The sequence below is a fragment of the Myxine glutinosa genome, chromosome 4 (genome assembly GCF_964187855.1).
Source record: "Myxine glutinosa chromosome 4, kmMyxGlut1.1, whole genome shotgun sequence".
NCBI lineage: Eukaryota > Metazoa > Chordata > Myxini > Myxiniformes > Myxinidae > Myxine > Myxine glutinosa.
Window position 1 is genome coordinate 181690393 of NC_136264.1, and position 24380 is coordinate 181714772.

The window sequence follows — 24380 nt, forward strand, 5'->3', positions numbered from 1 at the left end:
TGTCTCCCTTGACATATATTGTGCCTTCGATACGGTCTGGCACCCAGCTGTGCTCACCAAACTCTCCTCGTATGGTATCCATGGAAACCTCCACGCATGGCTGGCAGACTTCCTTTCTGGTCGCAAATGTGTGGCCCTGAATGGAATTCTCTCTTCTCCCCTTCCTGTTCAGTTTGGAGTTCCCCAAGGCAGTGTTCTGGGTCCTGTGCTTTTTCTGGTCTTCATTAATGATCTCTCCGACTCTCTGGAAAATCCTCTCTATCTTTTTCTGATGACTCCATTCTCTGCCGCTCCATTCCTCATCCCTCAGATCGGCAGTCTCCAGCCTCCTCACTCTCTGCAGACCTGGACAAAATCACAAACTAGGCAAACAAATGGAACATGTCTTTCAATCCTGACAAATCTCACACTCTCACTTTATCTCTCCGAAAAGACTGTCTGGACAACCCTCCCATCTACTTTCTGAACAATCCTCTCCAAGAAGTTCTGTCACTCAAGCTTTTGGGTCTCACTATCTGCCATGATCTTTCCTAGGAAAACCACATTTCCAAGCTGGCCTCCAAAGCCAGTCGCCAACTGGGCATCCTCCGTTGTACAAAGTCCTTTCTGGGCACTTCTGAGCTCCTCACCACATACAAAGCTTTCATCAGCAGCTCAATGGAATACTGTTCTTCCCTCTGGGCTGGTGCTCCTGCCTCTCACCTAGCTCGGCGTCACGCTGTTGAAACCAAAGCTTTCAGAATCATTGGAATCTCCCGCGATGAAGCTGATTCCGAGGGCCTTTCACTCACTCACCGCAGGCAGGTGGGTGGTCTTTGTGTCTTCCACCGACTCCTCTCCAGCCTTGCCCCCCATCTCTGGCTGTGCTCTGTCTCCCAAATATTCCTGCAGGACGCACAAGATCTGCTCGCAACCCTCTTCTGGTGAAACTGCCAAAATCAAGACTCTCTGTTCACCTTCACTCCTTCATTCCTCTTTTCTCCCGCATCTGGAACAAATTCCCACACTCTCTTCAATCCCACTCCCTCCCTCCAGGTCTTTAAAACTGCTGTTCACCACCATCTCTTATCTTCCCCCATCCAAAACCTTGATCTTTTCTACCTCCGTTAAAACATCCCAAATCCGCCTCTTTAAATCCCCAAGTTCTTTCCTGAAATTCCTCGAAGTGTTCATTTTCTTTATACCGTGTACCCCTCCCTCCTCCCCCAGCCCTCCCTCTTCCACAGATCTGCAGACGTCCCTGTTATGTTCTGTTGTTTTGCTTGTTATTGTTCTCTTCTCCCTCTCTCCCCCTCTTGTCTCCCGCTCCCTTCATTGTTTGTTTTATGTGTCTGTGTACGTTTTCATGTTAAATGTGTTAGCTCTTACACGAGCCTCGATTCTGTATACAAAAAAAAAAAAGTTGATTATTGAGTTCTATAATTGAACAGTGTAGTACACAGATTCTTAACTGCCGCTCTGGGGCGCATGATCACTCGGTTAAAAAACAGTGAAGGGGTGAAGTTATCTGGCGGAGAGAAAGCCAGATAACTCCGCCCCTTCGGTGTAAGAATTTGTTGGGGATGTCGAGAGAATTGCGAACCAAAGTTGGCAAGACGAAAAGACGTTTTGAACATTTTGTAAAAACAACAACAACAACAACAACAAAAACCTCTAAAATAATGTCCCCAACACCTTTATTGCTCTCAACATACTCTTCACCCTCTCTTCCTGTTTCTGTGGCAATGGTGAGCAAAGCTTTTACAAGTTAAAGTTGAGCAAAACATTAATTCGCTCCTCAGCGATGCAATAAACACTTGTTGGCTAATCTACCATGCCAATATAATATGAAATTACACAAAACATTCACTTGAAGGAACTAATTGTTTATACATTTAGTAAAGTCCAAACACGGAAAGTGAAATTCTGATGATCAACCTTGTCGCAGGAACACAAAGTATAACATCATGTGCTCCATATTACACATTATAATGCACTTTTATTCATGTATTTATCCTGTGAAAAGTGTAGCACAATGAGAATATACATCATGCAATCATTACCAGATTTGCCCTTTTCATTTAAAATGAATCTAATTATAATTGCCTAAGTTTTATTCATACTAATGCACAATATGCGTTTTCGAAAGCTAATAGTGGCCCACGTGGGGAAGAAGGGGCGGGGTAGAGGGGTGGTTAAGGGGAGGGGTGCAAAGCTGAAGGTTCGCCTTGGACACCAAATACCCTTGCGCCCGGGGCCCAGGTCCGGGTCTGGGTCCGGGGCCCACTTAAGGGGCCCACCCGTAAGCTTTGGGATTTTAGATGCTCTTCAATGCACTCAAAGCCTGGTGTTTGCTTAACGGTTTAGGTGGCTGGCTTGATATCTCAGTTCCGAGTTCAAGCCCCTGTCACACCATTGAATTAACACCAGGTGGGTTGACTCAGCATGTCATTCTTCTGAGGTCGGCAAATGAGTGCCAGCTTACTGGGAAGAATGAGGCATTTGAGTATCCTGCATTGGAGTGGTGACCGTCCAGGATTGAGCGCAATAGCCTCGGAAATTGCTTCGGCAGCCCTATGCATCTGAGGATGAAAAAGGGATGGTATTCTTTTCTTTAGTGCAATCTAAGCATCTGTTGACCACATTGGTTACATGTTGGAAGGGGTGGGATGAACCTTTGTTTTCATTGTAAAATACATTTTATTTGTCTTTTCATTATGAATTTTGACATGATTGAGATGGAACCTGTAGCTTTGTCAACTTAAAGTGGCATCACTTACTCGACAATCCGTTTGTAATTCACTGTGAAACAAAACATGTTTACCATAGTAATTAAATTGAAGTATCTGAATTCATTCAGGAACTCCGAGGATGGATTGTTCATGAATATTAATGAGTACTAGAACTTATGTAGCAATTGGGAACAGTTCCCCTTCATACTGTGTATGTTCGTGAATATATGGCGAGCGGCTCTAGTTACTTTCCATATATATATATTTTTCCACACTCTTGAAGAACGAGCTCCGAGCCTCCGACCAAGCCTGAGGTTTGATCTGTTCTTAGGCACCATGATGGTACATGGTGTGGCAGTGCAAGGGGCAGTGTTTTTTTGTTTCTACCGTCAATGAGTACGACAAGTTATCAAATCATTCCATCAGGCACTTCATGTGTGCTTGATGGTGGGTGACATCAGAGGCAGCTAAACTAGATGAATTCCAAAGGCAGCTAAACTAGACTATTATAAAAAAAAATTACCGTGAAAAAGTTATTAGAGACTACCTAGGTAACCGTGTGATGCATGGGTGGGAGTCTGGGATCTCAAAAAATAATGTTTTGAGAAAATTTAGGAAACTCCCACCCACTTTAGGACATGCGCAGGGACCCCAAACGCTGCACACCCATGAATTGGTTTACATGCAGAGAGAGAACCGCTTTGTACGATTGGAAACTCAAAATCACAATTGTATTGAGATATTACTGGACCAGCAAATGTTTCCACATTGAGTAAATGGCAAACCTGTGAATGCCAAACTCGTGAATGGGTTTACATGCGGAGACATATAGATGGTGCAATCTACTCACTCATTTGTTCTCCTGCTGCAGGCATTGTTCCCAGCTCTACAAGCAGTACACTGGAGCAAGTTTGGAGAAGAATTGCTGTAGTCTTCGTTTTGGTGGGAGGAGGGAGAGGGAAGGGAACGATATTGTGTGTGTGTTTGTGTGTGAAGAAATTGACAAGTTGAGAAAAATGTGATTTCAATAAATGCATTTTTTTATTATTTACATTTTGTTGTACAAGATATATATTTAAAAAGAGGGATTAGTATGCTCATACACAGTGTTATCTAAACATTTATATTTTTACAGTCAATGCCCAGTTGCCCACAAATTTTTTCACAACTGAGCTCATGTTCCAAATCCTAGAAGATTGTTTGAGCCACCATGCTGGCCTTTCTCAAAGCAAGCGTACTGCTAGAGTTTCTCAAAAGGAAACAGGTTAGCTTCTTCACTCGCATGATCCCTCCTGCGCTGCATTCCCTGTCCTCGGGCTGCAGCTTGTATTCCTGGCCGCACTTGGGGCCAGCTTCGGACTTGGTCACGAATGGGACTTTGCTCCGTGGAGGTGTTATTTTTGCTCTTCGACTGCAGTACTTTGCTTGGATCTTTATCCTGTGTATATGCACAGATTGGCAGCTCAGTTGTATAATTTTACAATTTAATGTTTCAAAAAATAAAAAGGTAGTGCTTGTTTACCATGCTGCAACGTACCACTCCCCCATATCTCTTCTGCAACCTCTCCCGGATGAGGAGACCCTTGGCAAGTAGATGCCAACGGTCAGCTACCCGCCGAGCCCGGCGCTAATGGAGGGTGAATGATTGAGAGAACAAGGAAGATGAGGATAAGACACCAAATCGTTATTACCCATTAAAAGTTAACTATACTTGCAACAGGTCTTGAATTGCAAATTTAACTGGTTCTCAGGCAACTCCACAGAGAACCAGTTATGTTTGCCCTTCAGTTTGGAAAGAGTTTGGTGTGGTGTGGCATCCCCTACCCCAACCACAATGCCTCAATGTCCCAACATACCTCCTGGTCTCTCTTCTCGGACAGTTTCTGCTCCTTTTCCCAAGCAGCAATCAGCACTTCACTTGATTCCTCACACACCACCCAACCGTCCAAACTACACTCAAACAATGCACAGATGTTGACATCATCATTCAACAGCAGCCTTTGTCGATCTTTTTCATGAATTTTATTACAATCTGAGTGCACTTTGTGTATCTGTGGGACAGCACCCTATGTAGAGCGCTTTTGTGCTTTTACAGCCAAACAAACAAGAAGAAAAATACATAAAATGTCATAGCCCCCACCATGGTTTTCGTAATTTTGCTGTACGGAGTTAAAAGCTGTCAGTCGGACATCTTTGGTCGGATGACAAAACAAAATCTTCTGCATATGTATACTCATGTATTGTCTTTGTGCCAAGTTTGAAGAAAGTTGGTCCATGCTTGTCCGATAAATGGATGGGGACACGTTTAAGTAACAAAATGGCCAGTTGGCCATATTGGATTGCATCGCAAAACAAAATGACGTGCTTATGCATACCGCCATGTATTGTCTTTGTGCCAAGTATGAAGAAAATCGGTCCATACATCTCTGATATGGTTGCGGACACACGGATGGATGGACGAGACCAAATCCATAAGCCCCCGTTTCGGACAAAGTCCAACGCATATTTCCCTACAGCACATTGTCCTTCAGAGTATAGATCTTTGGGCCCGTGCTAATACAAAATTCCTTCTGTGTCTGCGAAGGAGGGGGTGGGGGAGAATAGGACAAGCAGTTGACGGACACTTTATTTTGGGGGTAGGTGGGGCTAATTTAACACACTAAATGTAAACACCCATACTTATAATTGAGGTATGAGCAGGAGAAAAGAGTTAACCAATTTGCGGTAAAATGGAAATCGACAAATTGACAGATGTCTAGGAATGACAGTTTGTTAAATGGTGATGGAGAGAATGCAACGTGGTGATTTGGTAATATCTGTATACATACACTGGGTGGGAGAATCCAGAATGGAAATCAAAACCCGTGACGGCTGCCGCACAGTCTATGTCTAACTTTCGGGCAACACGCTGAAGTCCTGGAAGGGGAAGGTGTCGGCAACCAATGGGCAGCATGGTCGGGCGGAAGAGGTAAACGTTGCCAAAATCGTTCCGAGGAACCTGTGCGCACACGGCAATACACACAGGCATGTTCTCAATCAAATCTGCATCAAGTGTAACTTGTACTATAACATAATATCGACACTTGAGGATTGAATTAAACTATTGTATTCTAAATTATGTAAGAATTGATTTTTTTTTTTTAACCCAAAAAGTTAGTACAATATGTGGCACGCACCCGGGGGTGGGCAGGTTGCAACACCCTAAACTCATAATAAAGCGAGCTCAGAGAGGCCATTCTAGTCGAGTGGAAACCAATTTTTTTAACCTTGAAAATTATTCAGTTTTAAATGCAAAGTAGAAGCAATTGATTAACAAACCTTGATTTAGAATCTAAATATTTATCAGTACATGACAAAAACCAAATGACAAAGAGCAGATGTGTTTTTAGTGGTCTTTAAGGCTTTTGTGTTAAAACAAATATGGCGGCCGAACCACATGACCGATGACATCATTGGTTTTTCTTTTCTCCACCAATTTATTCCTAGATGACGCTCAACAAATTTCATCTTAATCGGATGAAGTTTGTACTTGTCGAATTATGACGTCATAATGGAGGCACCTATGACATCATCATTAACATATGTTATTCCCCATGGACAGTTCTTTACAATGAGCCATGTCTCAATTTCTTTCTATGCAGTGCTTTTTGAGATATAGAGGTGCAACGTTTTTCAGTTTTCCCAAGATGGCATCTGTACCACATGACATATGACGTCAAAATTATTATTAAAAATTTCTACAGGAGGAGGTGCACTATGGTGAAAATTCCCTGTCCAGAGAAAATCTTATTTATTCTGTGCGGACAGACAAACAAACGGACTCAAATGCAATATCCTCTCCTCTGGCGAGGGTAACAATGTTCCTCTGGCGAGGTACTTGAACTTCTCCGACTGTTAAGTGTCGCATTCCCATGCTCAGACCATAGTCCCTCTGAACTGACAAACCAACCAAATGGGCTGGTTCAAGCAACACAACGTTTAACCAGCCATAAGTGGAGGGATATGCAAATATACATTCACAAGTTCCCCTAACCCTCAACCTTGTGTAGCGCAGGTTGATAATTGATTAAGGGGAATAAGTAATAAGGCGCAGGGGAATAAGTTGATAATAAATTTACAAAACAAAACCAACTGCTGGCCATCTTAAGACCCTGCAAGGCCCAATGTAATAAGTAACCCGTTTTGGATAAAAAAAATAACGAGGCATTAAGATATTCAAATGAAACTATGCACAGTCCACGCATTAGGTCTTCCCGCCACGGGTTGCGAAGTTTTGTGATTCCGACACGAGATGTCTCAGTGCTGCATTAGTCAAGATGGCCGAAGGCAGCAAGACGTTGTCAGCACGGTTAAGCATGAAGTGCCAGAAAATGAGAGTTTGCATGATTGACTGGAGATGAGAGTTGGATGCACCATTGCAATCATGAGTAAGAGACGGTCGATAGAGTACCGCCACAAAGAATCAGCAGCTCCTTACTTTGCTCAGTCGGATTTTAATCTCTTCCCCAAACTTAAGGAACATCTTCATGGAGAACATTTTTTTCTTCCAACGATGTCAAGGTCGCTGTTGAGCGCTGCTTACGTCAGCAGGACACAGTTCTCTTTTTTTGTATACAAGATCGAGGCTCATGTAAGAGCTAACATCAATCACAAAAAAGGACAAACGGACACACAAAACATACAATAAAGGGAGCGGGAGACAAAATGGGGAGAGAGAGGGAAGCACACAAGAACAACAGCAGAGAACGGACATTGGAAGATCTGTGGGAGGGAGAGGGCTTGGGGGGAGGAGGCATGGGAAGGGGGGGGGGGGGGCGGGAGAGGTGTATAAAACACATGGACACTGCTAGAACTTCCAGGAAAGAAAGAAGGGATTTCAAAAAAAAGGTGGATCTGGGGTGAATTAACGGGGGTAGAAAAGATCAAGGTTTTGGATGGGGGAAGATAAGAGATGGTGATGAGAAGCTGTTTTAAAGACCTGGAGGGAGGAGTGGGATTGAAGAGAGTGAGGGAGTTTGTTCCAGAGGTGGGAGAAAAGAGGAATGAAAGAGTGAAGGTGAGCAGAGAGCCTAGATTTTGGCAGTTTCACCAGAAGAGGGTTGCTGGCAGATCTTGTGTGACCTGAAGTAATATTTGTTGTTGGTCAACAACATATAAGAGGTTGGTCAACGATAGACGAATCAATGCCCAGTTCATTCCCCGACAACTTCAGCTCTCCGGTCCAACATCCCTGTGATGGCATCACAAAACGACTTGACCTTTCACAGAAATTTGTGGACCACAGTTGTTATTATAAACAACAACAAACAACAGGCATTTTAAGGCCATTTCCCCTGCTTGAGCGGGCGTTAGCCTTGCGGTCCCCATGACAATCTTCTCCATTTTGCCCTATTTTCTGCATCTCTCCTTGTTAACCCCCTTTCCCGCATTTCTTCTTCCACCACCTTTAGCCAAGTCTTTCTCGGTCTTCCCCGTCCTCCACTTCCTTCTACATTCATTTCCATCACTCTTCTCAACCAGTCACTTTCATCCTTCCTCAACACATGACCAAACCATCTCAACCTGTTTCTCTTCACAGCATCAATCACAGGCTCTATTCCCATCATCTTTCGCAATTCATCATTTGTCTTCCTCTCTCTCAGCGATACTCCGCACATCCACCGAACCATTCGCATTTCCACCCTTTCCAGCCTTCGTTGCTGATCTACGTTCATTACCCATGTCTCGCTCCCATAAGTCACAACACTTCTCACACATGCAGCATACATCTTTCCCTTCAACTTCAACGACACTCCCCTCCTCGTCAGCACGCCACTCAGTTCCCGAAACTTCTCCCATGCACATCTCACTCTAGCAACCGTTGCCGAGTCTGATCCACCTTCTCCATTCAGCATGTCTCCAAGGTAACAAAATGTTTTCACGCCATCTCCAAGATCCAACTCAACATTTCCTCCATCTGCAGCTCCCTCTGTGCACACCTTACATTTGAGCTCTGTGGAGTAACGTGATCCCTCCTCTTGCACATTATGAAAGAACCACCTTTAGAGGCCATTTTTGATTGTGATTGATAAATCACAGTTGTGATTCTTTTTGCGAAATAAATATGGCCCATGGTAGAATAAAGACGATGTACCACCAGATTTTAGAGGAGGGAGACGAGTTTAAAAGTTCAATCTTGAGTTTTGACATGTTGTCTGGCTGTTCTTGGAGTGGGTACACTTATGGTGGGCTTTGTTGAATGATCTGAGGTTGCTTTTGATTGGATTGTTGTTTCGAGGCAACTGCCTCACCACAGGAATCAGTGTACCATGGATGGGAAGATGGGTAAAATAACTGAAGATGGGATTAATCTGTGCATGAGAGAGAGCAGGTTTCTGTGGAAGAATTCCAAGGCTGAGTTAATATCAGCGGCTGTGGATATACGAGACCAGTCCTGAAGTGTGATGGCTGCTTGTAGTATCTGCCAGTTTGCCTGAGTGAGCTGCCAGACTTGTCGGCGTCAGCGCAGTTATCTGGAATGGCCAGAGAGATGTTGACCTTCACAAGCACATGATCAGATGAACCAAGTGGAGCAGAGGATGAGCACAAAACATTGCCGGTGACGTTTGCATTGGGGGATTTGCCATTTACATAAATCCAGGTGGGAAAGTTTACAGATTGAGTCAGTGCCATGGCTGGTGAGAGAGGTACCAACACCCAGCCAATTTGCATGACGACAATTGAAATCACCACATTAGGAAGAGTAGTTGGGATAAGTGGTTAAAAGTTGGTCCATGTCATCTGAGAGAGAGATGGAGATTTCGATGGGAGTCGTCACTGTTTGGAGAGTTATGGTTAGATAAATATGGAGTCGTCACAACACAACCAAGAGGTGGGAGAGGAGGAGAAGTTGCAGCCAGAAGTACTCCTGGGGTTTGGGAGGTGTCAGAGCAGTACACTCAGAGTGGGAAATGGAGTCGAGAGGGGGCGGGATGAAGGGAATGCTAAGATGGGTTGAGGCAAGGGGAAGCATATGGGAGGTAAGGGGGTACTGACATGGAGGGGTTTGACACCATTAATAGATGTGAAGGGGAATTTACTGTCATGTGCACACATCCTCTGCAAAAAGGGATGTCTCAGGAATCCCAAACTCCAAATACGGTGGCAGACTTCATGGGTGGGGCAGTAAAAATGTTTTTGGTTGAAGGCATGGAGGAAAATGGTGCTGCGGGTGCAAGAGGACGTGGATGAACAAAGCATTTAGGAGTGAAGAGGTTTTGTGAAACAGGCCTTGTGAAAAAGATAAGGAAGAGATTTGGATGGAGAAGAAGAATTGATGGGTTGTTCCTGACAGTAGTAAAGGAAGAAGCGTTTTATTCAGTGAAGATTCAGTTTGTGGATATTGAAAAGGAGAAGGGATAGAGAATTAAGGGGGAAAAAAACTAGAGTAGGTGAGCTTCACCAGAAGGGGTTTGCTGGTGGACCGAGTATGTCCTGCAGACAACTGAGGGGGACGGGATGGGGGGGGGGGGGGGGGGGAGCACGGAAACAGCAGAGGATGCAAGACCAGAATGTTGTTGGTAGAAGAGAGACCACTGACCTCAAAGTGGTTGAACTATAGATTTCAGCTTCATCGCGAGAGATTCCAATGATCATGAAGGCCTTGGTTTCCATGGCATCAAGCTGAGTAAGGTGTGAGAGGCAGTGGCACCAGCCCACGCAATTACTTTCTCTTCTGATTTTTTTCCCTCCTTTCATAACGTGCAAAAGTCTGGTGTTGGCTTAGCGGTTAGGGTGCCGGCTTGGGATCCTAGGATCCTGGGTTTGAATCCCGGTCGATCGCTGAATTAACGCCAGGGGGGTTGACTCAGCCTGTCATCCTTCCGAAGTCGGCAAATTGAGCACCGTTCACTGGTAATTCCCTGTGCGTCGCAAGAGGCGACTAACAGGGTTGGTGGCAGGAAGGGCATCCGGCCATAAAACATTGCTTCAAAAAGAGGACCACGGTGCCTGAAAAAGGCCAACAACCCCTGCTCTGTGGGGAAAAATGGCCTCTAAAGGTGGTTCAAGAGGAGGGATCACGTTACTCCACAGAGCACAGTTTTGATGCAAAATTTACACTGAGATTGCCATATACATATACCCATCTGAGAATATCTGACAATTGCAACCAACAACATTCTGGCTTTGAGTTCAAGTTTAAACTTTGATAAAGACTTGCACACAATCTAACTAATGGCATAAACAAAACTTCTCAAATTTCTAACTCCCAGTCCCCCATCACTCACCTTCCCCCCAGATGCTACAGGTGGATTATATTCCTCCGTCTGCCAGGCACCAAATAGAGGTAGGTCGGGTGCATCTTTGGCCATTGTATCATTGGCACGTGCCTTCCTTGCCCGGTTTGAGTGTCCCTTCACCATCTGGCCAGAGGAAGAACTGATTCATCCTTTTTTTATTTTTAAACATAATATTGGGAAAATTTTATCTTTTATGTATTCCCAAGGGTAGATGGGGGTTTAAATTAAGACAAAATTGTGAAGAAGAGGAAGGGAGTTGGGGTAGGAGGGCAAGGCGAGTTGGCAGAGAATGAAAAGGAGATCGGTGTAAGGGAACAGGAATGTATGGATCATACAGGCAAATGCTCATAAGCCTCGCCATTTTTAAATGTAATTGATAGCCATCTTAGCAAAGTGATGGAATCCTTGATATCTCTAGAGACGCATTCCTTTCTTGACAACTACACAACTGATATGCAACATAATACTTCAGGCTAGCGCTGTACCAGGTAAAAGACCACTCGTTCGTGGCCAATGAGAAGCCAGCAAACATGTCACGTAACATACGTTTCGCAGTCATTTGCCGAAAAGAAATGGACGTCACCACAGAAAACGTTGGGAAATTCACAAATGTTGAATTTGCAGATTAATGTTTTTCTCCAATAATGGAAAGTGAAGAATTTATTAAGGATCGAATCTGGTATTCGTTTTGGTAATTGTAAACTAGTGCCAACGGTACCTTGCACGGAACTTCACCCTCACATACCACCCTGGCCTGCTTCAGCCAAGTATCCTGAGAGTGCAAATTTTGCACACACTCCCTGAAACGTCAACACAACGCATTACACCACACGTGCTGCATCGACAAAACAAGCTGCAGAAAACCACACCGATCAGCTGGGTTGGGGCAAGAAATTGGCTTAATTGCCATAAAATACCTGGCGTAAATTGGCTCTCCGCGGTAATTCCCAAGCGGCTTGGTGGAGAGTGGGTAAATCGCCTGGAACTTCAGCAGGTGCCGAGACAAGACATACAGTGGATGGTTTTTGAAAGCAGCAACCTTGGTTGGCATTGGCTGTTGGTACATTTTCTGCTGCAGCTAGAGAAAGAATATACCAGGGAAGGTTTAGTACTTACAACATTGCACCGAAAAGAACACGAGGTTTAAGAACAAGGTCAAACATCTGACCCCATCAGGTTGACCTTCTCTTTTATGAGCCATGTTCCATTTTGTTAGAGGTTCCCATTTGACGCAAAGCTGCCAGGCCATGAACCCAGCTGAGAGCAAATTCACTGGAAACAAGGTTTTGGGTCTTTCGGATGATCATGTCAAGACAATTGCCTTCGAAAACTAGAGTTCATAGAACAAATTACCCATGTAGTCTTGAGAAACAAAAAACAGGACATGGATGGGTCTGCGAGCAGCAAATGTGATTGGTTAAGATGATGTAAAATGCCACAATATTTTGTCCAAGTACTGCCAAACGAAAAGTTTTGAAAGTGCCATAAAGACTATTTGTGTTTTCCTGTATTCAAGTATGTAAGTCAATTGAAACAAAAGAGATTTTAAAGGTTGTCGAAAAAAAATTTCCAGAAGTTTACCGCCATTGATGCAGTCTTTTACATCACCTTATTTTAAATGTTACGTTAGTTATTCGTGCCTGTTGTTTGTGTACTTTATGGCATCCTTAAAAACAGCAGGTTTCCTGGTTGGAACAGTTTTCAATTTTTGGACTGCCAAACAGGCAGACAAAATTTATTTTTTTTAAATCTCACACCGCTCTATGCATGCGTGATTGGGATAAATTCAGAGTTAAAGTACTGTTAAACTACAAGTTAGTTTTCCGAATCGTGTTCAAAATATAACATTGAATTGAAATTAAGTTGTTCCTCGATCATAAACTGACGTTTGTGGACAGGCAGACAAAGCAAACCAATTGCTTAACCCCGCTTTTCGTTTCGTGCGGCCTTCCACCACCCTCGACAAGCCTTCCATGTTGATCGATTGATAAATAAATCGATAGATTGAATTTAGTGGGAGGCTGCTCGCAGCCACACGGGGCGGTACCACTGCCAGTCCCTTAGGAACCCCCAATGGAACATTAGTTCCACTGAAAGCTCATGGGTGGGAGATAAGCTGCCAGATGGGGGTGTGTGTGGGGGGTTTTGGGGGTTATTTTGGCTTTCTGGGTTCTACAGTGCCTGATAAAGGGTACCGTTGGAGTCTTTTTTTCCCTACAGGCTTTCCGCCAGAAAACTGGAGGCCAGCCCCGGGTGAAGCGACCTGGGAGGCCACCTCATCTGGTACATAATCTTGGGTCCCCTTCTTTGCAACTTCGCGACTTCAGCCTCACCAAGCACACGATTCCAGAAGGCCCTTCTGAAACCACTAGTTTGCACTGTTGGTGCCATCTAAAACTCTCATTGTTTCTCTACAAAGTTCCCTGAAGCTCCTCACCCAACGTTTCTTTCATGTTGGTAAATCATCTGCGGGACCCCCCATCCTACACTTTCCCATCTTCTCTCTTTGCTATTTCACAAAAGTACGGACTCTTCATTTTTGGAGTCAACCTTTCCCTTGTGGTGTTAATACAAAAAAAAAAATCAAATTATCAAAACCAATGCCAATAACATGGGAAATCAACTTTTGATCACTACAGGTTGCTGGAAGCTACATAAAACGGGTTACAAGTATAGTGGGCCTGGGTGAGCCAACATTTTTAATGTTACCTTTTATAATTGCACATTTGAATTTAAAGTTTGTTAGCAGCAGTCAGCAAGGGAGGAAGGAAGTTAAATAAATTCATTCATTTAACCACTTAACCTTGTAAGAATGAATTTTGAGGCCAAAAACAAAAGAAAAATAATCGCTTCGCAGTTTATCTTTTTTAAACATTAGTTGCAGCAAATAAAATATTTTGTATACATCTTTCTTGCGGAATCTGAACAAATGCAAACAACTTGCCTTATTTACAAAGAGGTTGAGAGAAAATGTACAAACCAACAACCCGGTATTCCAATATCATGAGATCAGTGTCCCACTGCCCTGTTGTTGGTGTGTTTCGCTGCTTTCCCCCGTATTCTTGGGGCTGGCAGGATAGCCGAGAGGTATGCACACTCACCTTTGAGCTGTCTAGTTTGGGTTCGAATCTCAACCCAGCAATAAACTTCCAACCATGTGCAAGGCATTGATATCATCGGCACCCTGAACAAATTACAAATTCCTGCTCTAACCTCAAGGATTCACTGCATTCCCATAATTATGCAAACCCGCAGCCACATGTTGCACACAGAACGAAAGGACACCAATGTTTATTGAGCTGATCTGTTCTAGGTTCTAATTCTTCCATGAGCCTCAAATTTGCATACAAAGCTCTCAGATGGGCATGCCAAATTGGCCAAAAACCGATCACTTGGCAATTACGAGGTGCTTTAACTTCCTTGTAATGTACACAAAATAAGTCGTAGGGGACAAACCTCGTGTTCTTCTGCGCGATCTTTCATGTGATCTTTTGGAGAATAAGGGGCTAATGTTTTTTCCCACCACTCAGAATCCACTCGGAAACGCCGAGTTTCTACAAGCCAGGTGGCTGCTGCATACCTGCCATGAATACAAATTGCAAAAAGAGTGCACTATATGTTTGAACTGACAGAGCAGTCACCGAAGAACAATCACTATTATCAAATTTGGCACCAAATGTCCAGCAATCTGAAAGTTTTCATAAAAAACAATCTGAAATTTTCATGAGCAATCTGAAAGTTTTCATGAGCAATCTGAAAGTTTTCATAAACAATCTGAAAGTTTTCATAAATAATCTGAAAGTTTTCATAAACAACCTGAAAGTTTTCATAAACAATCTGAAAGTTATCAAAAACAATCTGAAAGTTTTCATAAACAATCTGAAAGTTTTCATGAACAATCTGAAAGTTTTCATGAACAATCTGAAAGTTTTCATAAACAATCTGAAAGTTTTCATAAACAATCTGAAAGTTTTCATAAACAACCTGAAAGTTTTCATAAACAACCTGAAAGTTTTCATAAACAACCTGAAAGTTTTCATAAACAATCTGAAAGTTTTCATAAACAACCTGAAAGTTTTCATAAACAACCTGAAAGTTTTCATAAACAACCTGAAAGTTTTCATAAACAACCTGAAAGTTTTCATAAATAATCTGAAAGTTTTCATAAACAACCTGAAAGTTTTCATAAATAATCTGAAAGTTTTCATAAACAACCTGAAAGTTTTCATAAACAACCTGAAAGTTTTCATAAACAATCTGAAAGTTTTCATAAACAACCTGAAAGTTTTCATAAACAATCTGAAAGTTTTCATAAACAATCTGAAAGTTTTCATAAACAACCTGAAAGTTTTATTGACATCAGATCATAATTTTAAAGATATAAATCAGAAAAGTATTGTGTATTCTAATCTACTTCATATTTTTATGACATAGCATCACTACCGAAATGTCAATTTTCATTACTAGCTTGAGACAATAGTCTCTGACATTTCAATCTAGTTGGATTTACCGATTCACAAAATAATTCTGGAATCGAAATAATCATTAACAGAGTGTCTGTGAAACGGCATGATCACAAAATTTATCAAAAGCCATAAAACTCCAAAGAAAATTGTGGGCAGATAAGGGGGAAAAGGTTACAAAGCAGGAGGTGGGTCGAGTTTTTTGTTTCCTATATTTTGTTCTCAAGTAAAAGCAACAACGGACATACCTCCTGGTGACATCTTTGGCACTGCCATCAGCCTCAAAAGCCACCACATAGGATATGAGCTTCCTTTGCTGCACTGTGCAGGCCACCATGCCAGCCGCCACATCTGTCCTGACCCAGCTTCCCTGGACACCGTCACCATCCCCCACAACCCACACCTCCAACCAAGCATCACACCCACCCTCAATAATCGCCTCCTCCTTGGTCTCTCCAATCCCCTGTGCTTGCTCTTCTTTCTTCTCGCATTTCTCCTGTTGCTTTGACAATACAGCCCGGGCACGCTTGGTGGCCTTACGATTTCCGCTACATGACCTTTGACCCCAATCACCACTTGCTTCACTCTCTGAAGAAGACGAATTGGGTTCAAAATCGTCTTCACTTGATAATTCCTTGCTGCAATTAGTCTCCTCTCCATCGGCCCCTGATTGCTCAGTTGCACCAAGACCTTGGGATAAATGAAATATAATAAAAAATTAGATAACTACTATAACCAGAACTATTATAGTAATAACTACTCTCATCGAATATATCATAATTTTTGCACTATGCTGAAATTTATTTTCCTACCTTGCTATGATGCCATGATGCTATGATGCGATACCTCACCTCATCCCCCTTGTCCCCCTTGAATGAAAAATCCCTTAGTTGCTAGGACAAATCATTGGGTCACAAAAAAGAAGTCTCCCACTCCCCCTCTTGTCCCCTTGCTCCACACCACCCATCTTGTATCAATGGTATGCAGCCACAGTGCAGCACCTCAAGTCAATGAGAATCAGCATTGGCATAGAAAGGATGAGATAGGTAAAAGGGAATGCATGACGGACAGGGCTTCATAGAGGAATGTTCTCAAGAAAAAATCCTCAGACTGGGTTGGCAGGATAGACTAAAGGTTTAAACGCTCACCTTTGAGCTGTCTACCCTGCGTTTGAATCTTGGCCCAGCTATAAACTGTTATACTGCTGCTTTGCGTGCTGGGTGATGCATCAATGTGTGCACCATCCTTCAGATTGATGTCAAACTGGGTGTCCTGTCTGCCAGCATGAGTCGACGGACATTAAATATCCCATGGTGCTTCCTTTCCGAAGAGTAGGAGAGCTATTGCCTGCACCTTGAACAAATTCCAAATTCCTGCTCGAACCAAGATACTGGGGGCTATGCATAAGCGACACAGCCGCGCTCGTAGCAAATGACAAACCATAACTACATGATGTACATGAAACAAGATGAGGAAGAATCCTCAGAGTATTAAACCCACCGGAATGTGCAGGCAGCTTGGATGCGACGCTTCTTCGGTTAAGGTTCTTAACTCGTAATGATCGACTCCACAAGGCCTCTTCTGCCTTGTTAACTTCCTTACAGGTTTCCTCTTTCCACGTTTTCTTTACATCCTCCTCACTCTGAACCTCTTTACTGCCTTCCTCGTGCTCTTTTCTCCCACTCTTGCTCTTATTCACGGTCAATCTCTTCTTTACCGACCTTTCTTCCGCAACACTCTCCGCTCGTCTCTTTCTGCTCTCTCCAACATTCCCTTGCTCTTGCTTTTTTCCTGTCTTTTTCCTCTCTTGCTTCTGCTTATCTCTTGGTTTCTGTTTTTCGTTCTGCATGCACACACACACGCACACACACACACACACACACACACATAGCGTATCATGACAATACGAAGAACACACTTGAAGTTTCCATTTTACTCCAATATCGCATATTTTAAATTGTACAATGCAGCAACAAAGTATGCGAAATGAAAAGAAATCTCATGACTCCACCATGAAAAGGAACTTTTAATGGCTACGGTGAGAACTTGGAGAGCTGCCCGAAAACATGGGTTTGCCGTCTCTCGAATCTTGGGTATTTGACCATCAGAACGCTTCCAAACGCACCTCACCTTAATGGGGGCTGGAACTCGAAGAGTCAAGGGCTGCAGCGATAGCACAAGCCTGCAGGTAACACCTAGGCCTCGGAGGGCAAGGAGACATACCTTGGGGGAGAGGAAGGTTTTCCTTTCAATTCATATACACACAACTTTGCATCACTTCATATTATGTCACAACAGGCATCACCAGTATCGTACTCACATGGACTCGAGTCTGCTGTGTGTCAGACTTGAGGAATTGCAAATGTGACCAAAGTGCACACACCAGGTCACTGGCAGAATCCCAGTCTTGTAGATTCTCAGGATAAGTCAGAGAGAACCTGTGAGATGGAATGGAGACAGATCATAATGCAACAGATAAATGTGGTAAGGTGGTGTAAATTTTCATCTCAAATCAACTTGTGCAGAGGTAAGGAGCGAGATCCTCACAGACTCGCAAACAGCGTTGTGTCTTATCGAAGCACTGCACAACCAAACCCCTGAAACTTATGGCATATATTTACCTCGGCGGTGGCAAAGAGGTACTGACGTGCAAATAGCAAGACATTCCGGTACTAAGCAGAGATACCTACCCTTATCAGGGCTTTCAGGTGCAACGCTCAAATTTTACTGGCTAGCGAAGAACCCATCCTTATAGATGGGAAAGTTCCACCAGAATTGGAGTATTCCAGTATGACGTGTAATACCTCCGCCTCCCACTAGGAGCGATGCAGTGCCATACACATTTACATAAAGTGAATTGGAGTCCTCCCCCCCCCTGGGAGTTTGGATTTTTTTTGCCCCCTATAACCTTCCCGTGCAAACCCCGAGTACAACCACCAGTTTTCAAATCATTCCATTCAGCGGTTCAGGAGTGCATCGAAGTCAAACAAACAAACCCACACTTCTCAAATTACAGAATGATTTTCACACAGAACGACGGATGCAGAGACAATGGGGGCGTATTATCCCAATATAACATGTCACATGTTTTTAACCACCGGCAGGTTCATAGAATGCGTTATTAAAGGTAGAGTTCTGGAGCAAAACCGCAGCAAAGTCCAAGACACACCATGTGAGGAGGCGCTGTATCCACGACAGCTGCACACGGCATGGTGCCTTGGGGATCAGCGCGTGTGGAACTAGGGATAACGCCATAGCTTTCAGGTCCTCGTGGCAACAAACGTAATTCCTATAAAAACCATTGCCAAGGAGACACAGCAGGTGCACCTGAAGAATACGGAAAACATAGAAAACGGTTCAGGTCAGATTATTGTCCCCCGTCGCACCGCGGAGCGAAAGGGGACTATGATTTTCCCCTCCGTCCGTGTGTGCGCCCGTCCGTCCGTCTGTGCGTGCGTGCGTCCGTCTGTGCGTGCGTCCGTCCGTCTGTGCGTGCGTGCGTCCGTCCATCCGTCCATGCGTGCGTAAGCGAAGGACCGAATTCTAATTTGGTGTGTGGGTGCAACCCATGTCAAAATCCAAGATGGCCACCGCCATGTATGTCTGAACCTTGTGAGCGGAATATCTTGAAAAATAAACGAACTACTAACTTCTAATCTGGTGTGTGGGTGTATCTACGCATAAGGAAGAACGCTATTGAAAATTGGGTCGCCACGTCAAAATCCACGATGGCCGCCTTGCGTCTTCCACTTTGTCAACTCGCATCACTTCACCGACGGGGGACCGAGGCGTAACGCTTGTTTTTACTTAAAGTAAGATGTGTAACCATCTCAGAAGATTAAATGAAGCTACCAATTATATTTGAAATTTTATTTTGCTGTGGATGACGAGTGGTATTTCAAGGCAAATGAGTTCTGCATCAATCATCGCCCACGGCCGTCTCCCTAACCTGACTCATGTGAATGAAATAGAAATGCTATTATAACCAGAGTTAATCACACATATTACCATCTTGAGAAAAAGGACGTGGATGGGATTTGCGAGCAGCACATTTTATTGTTTTTGTTTTTTTGAATGAAACGTTGTACATGCAATCAACATTAGGGGATGCATTAAATATGTAACGATTTACTGGACTTGACCTCTGGTTCATGCCCCTGGGAGTCAGGATTTAGGGTCACAGGGGTCAAAACGGGGAAAAAAAAAATTAACTCCAAAATTTTATGCTGGGTCATTCCTGATGGAACTTTTTGCCATGTTTCAACTTTACTTTAGGTGGGAAGCGTGGGGATTTCGGATGGCGCGCCATTGACCGCTCTAGTTTCATCTGTGAAAGGAGGGTCTGTGTAATGAAATGTAGGTATCTTTGCCAAACGCATTGAGTGAGGTCCGAGGTGTGATGCGCACGCGGATTGGCTAGAGTCATTCGATTGGTAGAGCACTCACTCGTTATGAGAGCACACTTGCAGTATGCACACCTACCCCCCTCAGTCCCCCACCTTGTGCATAGACGTTTGCAGTTCCTTGGTGTAGCGATTGATAGAACGCCGTACCCAGGCCTCAAACAATTCTTTTTGCTTTTGCCTGAAGGCGCACACATGCATGTGCAAGCATCAATCACTGATGAAAGTCGCTGTGCATGCTTTATGCAAAGTTAGTAATACTCAAACAGGAATGATAAGATTTTTGTAAATCACCGTCGGATAATTCCGTAGCTCCAAAACCACAGCGACAATAAATTATAAAATGGGGCACGGAACGCGGCAAAAAAAAGAGAAGCAGGAAAGAAAAACCTGATTGGTACAACGTGTTTAAACTGGACCAACAGGGACTGAACACCGAAACCTTAAACTAAACTCAGCGCAAGCAGATTTCATTTGGAGCACAGAACAAACGAAAGAGTGAGACAGGATTTTGGCTTTCCAGAGCGTCCGAAGTCACACACTCAGTTGCACCATGTTTTGTTTTGCAGGCATGTCGGGAGGTGAAAAAGATACAACGGGGAAGGATTAAGAACATTAAGCACATGGGGGAAAGGAGGGAAAGGAGACAGATACAGGGGCTCGGGCGACAAGAACATCTCTGCCCACGCGATTCTAGCAGATTGCTAGACTGGGGTGCTACAAACCCCCTTACTTACATTCATTAGGAATGTTTAATCATTGTTTAAGCCTGGTGTTGGCTTAGCGGTTAGGGTGCCGGCTTGGGATCCGAGGATCCTGGGTTCGAATCCCGGTTGATCGCTGAATTAACGCCAGGGGGGTTGACTCAGCCTGTCATCCTTCCGAGGTCGGCAAATTGAGTACCAGCTTGCTGGGATGAATGATCACGGTGTGTACCCCGGTTTAGAATAGGTACACCGTATCCCTGCGCATTGTAAGAGGCGACCAAGGGTTGGCGCCAGGAAAGGCATCCGGCCATAAAAACATTGCCTCAAACAGACTCGCGAGATCTCGGAGACGGTGGCAGGGATTTTCGAAGCTCCACACGGTCTCCACGTTTTTCGAAGTTAAGTCTGTTCACAATTGTATTTTGTCGAAACTGTATTTATCTTTCGGTGTGTGAAGTTATTGTGTGCAACTTTGGTTGTTTCTCGGTGTTTATCTTTCATAAATTGATCGTCTGTTTGCCGCGTCGCGAGCAAGGCCTTTGCCGCGTCGCGAACGATTTGAAATCGAAGTTAAGTGATTGTTCCCATTTGTATTTTCGTTAAAACTGTATTTATTTATGGTGTTGTACGTATATTGTGTCCCGACGAAGATTTTTCGGTGCAAATCTTTCATACCTGTATTGAAAATCGTGTTAATTCGTGTCGTGTCTTGAGGCCTTATACAGTGTACACTGTACAACCTTGAGGCTTTGTTTTTCTCTCAGCGGTCCGTCGTTTGTGATCCAATAACTTTCGTTCTCTGTATTCCCAGTCTTTTCACCCATAGCCTACTTCCTTGTGTAAATCTCAACTCAAAAAAAAACAAAAAAAAAAAACATTTCCTTCTCTGTTCTCATTCGTTTATTCATTCTTATTCGTTCGTTCGTTCTTCGACCCGTGTTTCTCCCCCATTTCCCCAGATAGTTTTCACTGTTATTAACCTTCAATGTTTACACTTTCCCCTCAAGTTATGTATTCCGTCATATATTATAACACCTTTTTCTTCTTCTTCTTTAAAAGGCTGCTTTCGACTTGCTCACCAAATCAATTCATCCCAAAAAATATATCCATCTCCTATAGTGCCATTTTTCTACATTCCCTAAACTCTCCTGCACTCCATCCTCCATCCAGCGTCCTTAAACGTATTTTTAACTCGAAGGTCACAAGAAACTCATTTTGCAATAAATGTTCGTTTCCCATAAATCGTACACTTTCTAAAATCCAATCTCACCCCTCCCCTCCAAATCTTCCCCATAACCCCTCCCCTCCAAATCTTCCCCATCACCCCTCCCCTCCAAATCTTCCCCATCACCCATCCCTTTCAAATCTCCCCCCTTGCCCCCTCCCTCCTAAACTACCCCCTCACCCCTCCCCGCCAAGACGCCCCCTCGCCCCTCCCCTCCTAGACTCCTCCCTCACCCCTCCCCTCCAAATCTCCCCCATATCCCATCCCGTTCAAATCCCTCCTCTTGTCCCTTCCCTCCCAAACTCCCCCCTCACCCCTCCCCTTCAAATCTCCCCACCCTCATTGCTTCTCAATTTCCCCCCTCTCACTCCCCCTCCTCAAAGCGTCCTCCCCGCTTCTTCCCCCTTCCAACTCTCACCTCCATCTCCCCCAACCTTCTGCCTCGCTCTTCCCCCTCCTCAAATAACACCTCATTGTGTCTCACCCAATCACCATCAAACCTTTTGTCCGCCCCATCCTTCCCTTTCTCCGAGCTATTCTGAAATCTCTGACACACCTTCAACAGCTCTCCCTACCTCTTCCACCTCTTCCACATCTTACCCTACCCCACCTCCCCCCTGTTCTGTATCTGATGCTCCCCCTTCCTCTTCATTAACGGTATGGACCTCAAACATCCGGGGCCTTTGTTCAAACTTAACTGATCTCTCCATACAGGTTGCTTCTGTCAAACCAGACATGATCTGCTTAACAGAAACTTTCCTCCTTTATGATGTCTCTGATTCCTTAGTATCTCTCCCGGGCTACTCCCTCCTCCGGTATGATAGACCTGAGCCTCGTCCTGGAGGTGGGGTTGCTATCTTTATCAAAAACTCTCTTCCTCACTCGCCCTGCACTGCACTCTCTCCACCTCACCCCCAGGAATACCTCTGGCTATGGCTTCCCCTTCGCTCCCACCTCTTGTTCATATGTGTGTTGTACCGTCCACCAAACAGTGATGACTCCATCTACATCTCGCTGTCTGATAATATGGACCAACTTCTATCTACTCATCCCAACTCTCTCTTCCTCATATGTGGTGATTTCAACTGTCATCATGCCAGTTGGCTGGGTGTGGGTACCTATCTCACCAGCCATGGCTCCTCAGCAAAGGACTTCTGAGACTCACTGGGACTGACACAATCTGTCAATTTCCCGACCCGGATCTCAATCAACGGAACATCTTCTCTTCTGGACTTGGTTATGACTAACTTCCCTGAAAATGTCTGCTGCTCTTCTTCTGCTCCAATCGGATCATCTGATCATGTCCTTGTTAAAGTGGACATCTCTCTGGCCATCCTCAGGGAGCCTGCTCAGCGTCGACGAGTCTGGCATTTCACTCAGGCCAACTGGCACGGTCTTCAAGCAGCCATCAATCATCTGGACTGGTCTCCCATCTCTACCACCTCTGACATCAACTCATCCTGGGAATTCTTCCAAAGTAAATTGCTCTCTCTCATGCACAGATTTATCCCATCTCGTCTTCAGTTGTCATACCCTTCCTCCCGTCCATGGTACACGGAATCTTGTGGTGAGGCTGTTGCCCAGAAACAACTTGCCTTCGTCTCCTGGAAAGCAAATCCAACGGAAGGAAATCTCATTTCCTTTCACAAAGCCCGAAACAAGTGTGTGTCCACCCTCAGGAGAGCCAGGAAACAATATCTCTCCGTTCTCAAGACCGAACTCTCTTATCTGTCTCCCTCTTCCAAATCCTGGTGGCGTCTGGTCAAATCCGTTTCTGGTGTTTGTTCCCCCTCCATCCCCTCCCTTACCTCAAACGGCTACACAGCTGACTCCACACGTGAAAAGGCTGAATGCCTCAACTCTGTGTTTGCCTCTAAATCTTGTGTCCCAAACCCATCCCTCTCTGTACCCACCATACCCAGTCGTACCCTGCTGCTCCTGGACTCCGTGTCCTTTCCTCCTGACAAGGTGGAAAAGTTTCTGTCAACCCTCGACTCTGATTCTGCAACTGGACCCGACGGCATCAGCCCACGGGTCCTAAAATCCTGCTCTGCCGCTCTATCTCACCCTCTCTCTGTTCTCTTCACCCTCTCTTTTGCTCAAGGTCAACTGCCATCTGCTTGGAAATCAGCCAACATCACCGCTTTGCACAAAAAAGGTGCAAAAACAGATCCTAGCAACTACAGACCAATCAGCCTTCTCCCAATTATCAGCAAAGTCATGGAATCCATCATTGCTTCGGATATGAAATCTTTCCTCTTCTCCAATGGCTTGATCTCTGATCATCAATTTGGTTTCAGACCAGGTCACTCTACTCTGGACATGCTGCTTCTGCTGTCTCAACAATGGATGGAGGTCCTCAATGCCAAACAGGAAATTAGAGCTGTCTCCCTCGACATATCACGTGCCTTCGACACGGTCTGGCACCCCGCTCTGCTCACCAAACTCTCCTCCTTTGGTATCCATGGAAATCTCCACGCATGGCTGGCGGACTTCCTCTCTAGTCGTCGTCAACGTGTGGCCCTGAATGGGTTTCTCTCATCTCCTCTTCCTGTTCAGGCTGGAGTTCCCCAAGGCAGTGTTCTGGGCCCC

General features: G+C 44.5%; 2 protein-coding genes across 7 annotated transcripts in view; one reads left to right on the forward strand and one right to left on the reverse strand.

Moving 5' to 3' along the window:
• The window catches only part of LOC137425538 (protein deacetylase HDAC6), an 88991-nt gene extending 84759 nt beyond the window's left edge, over positions 1-4232 (forward strand). For all 4 annotated transcript variants that reach the window (XM_078776771.1, XM_068114069.2, XM_068114068.2 and 1 more), the window contains exon 28: positions 3583-4232. In XM_078776771.1, coding sequence (XP_078632897.1) covers positions 3583-3642 — 60 coding nt within the window. In that variant the 3' untranslated portion in view covers positions 3643-4232. The remainder of the gene's footprint in view (positions 1-3582) is intronic.
• The window catches only part of XPC (XPC complex subunit, DNA damage recognition and repair factor), a 34588-nt gene continuing 13938 nt past the window's right edge, over positions 3731-24380 (reverse strand). For all 3 annotated transcript variants that reach the window (XM_068114072.2, XM_068114073.2, XM_068114074.2), the window contains 14 exons: positions 19953-20037; positions 18623-18780; positions 17774-17891; positions 17584-17676; positions 16954-17296; positions 15702-16143; positions 14447-14570; positions 11908-12068; positions 11709-11790; positions 10979-11113; positions 5540-5709; positions 4568-4661; positions 4249-4338; positions 3731-4149 (listed from right to left, as the gene is read on the reverse strand). In XM_068114072.2, the coding sequence (XP_067970173.2) occupies positions 3952-4149; positions 4249-4338; positions 4568-4661; positions 5540-5709; positions 10979-11113; positions 11709-11790; positions 11908-12068; positions 14447-14570; positions 15702-16143; positions 16954-17296; positions 17584-17676; positions 17774-17891; positions 18623-18780; positions 19953-20037 (2293 nt within the window). In that variant the 3' untranslated portion in view covers positions 3731-3951. The remainder of the gene's footprint in view (positions 4150-4248; positions 4339-4567; positions 4662-5539; positions 5710-10978; positions 11114-11708; positions 11791-11907; positions 12069-14446; positions 14571-15701; positions 16144-16953; positions 17297-17583; positions 17677-17773; positions 17892-18622; positions 18781-19952; positions 20038-24380) is intronic.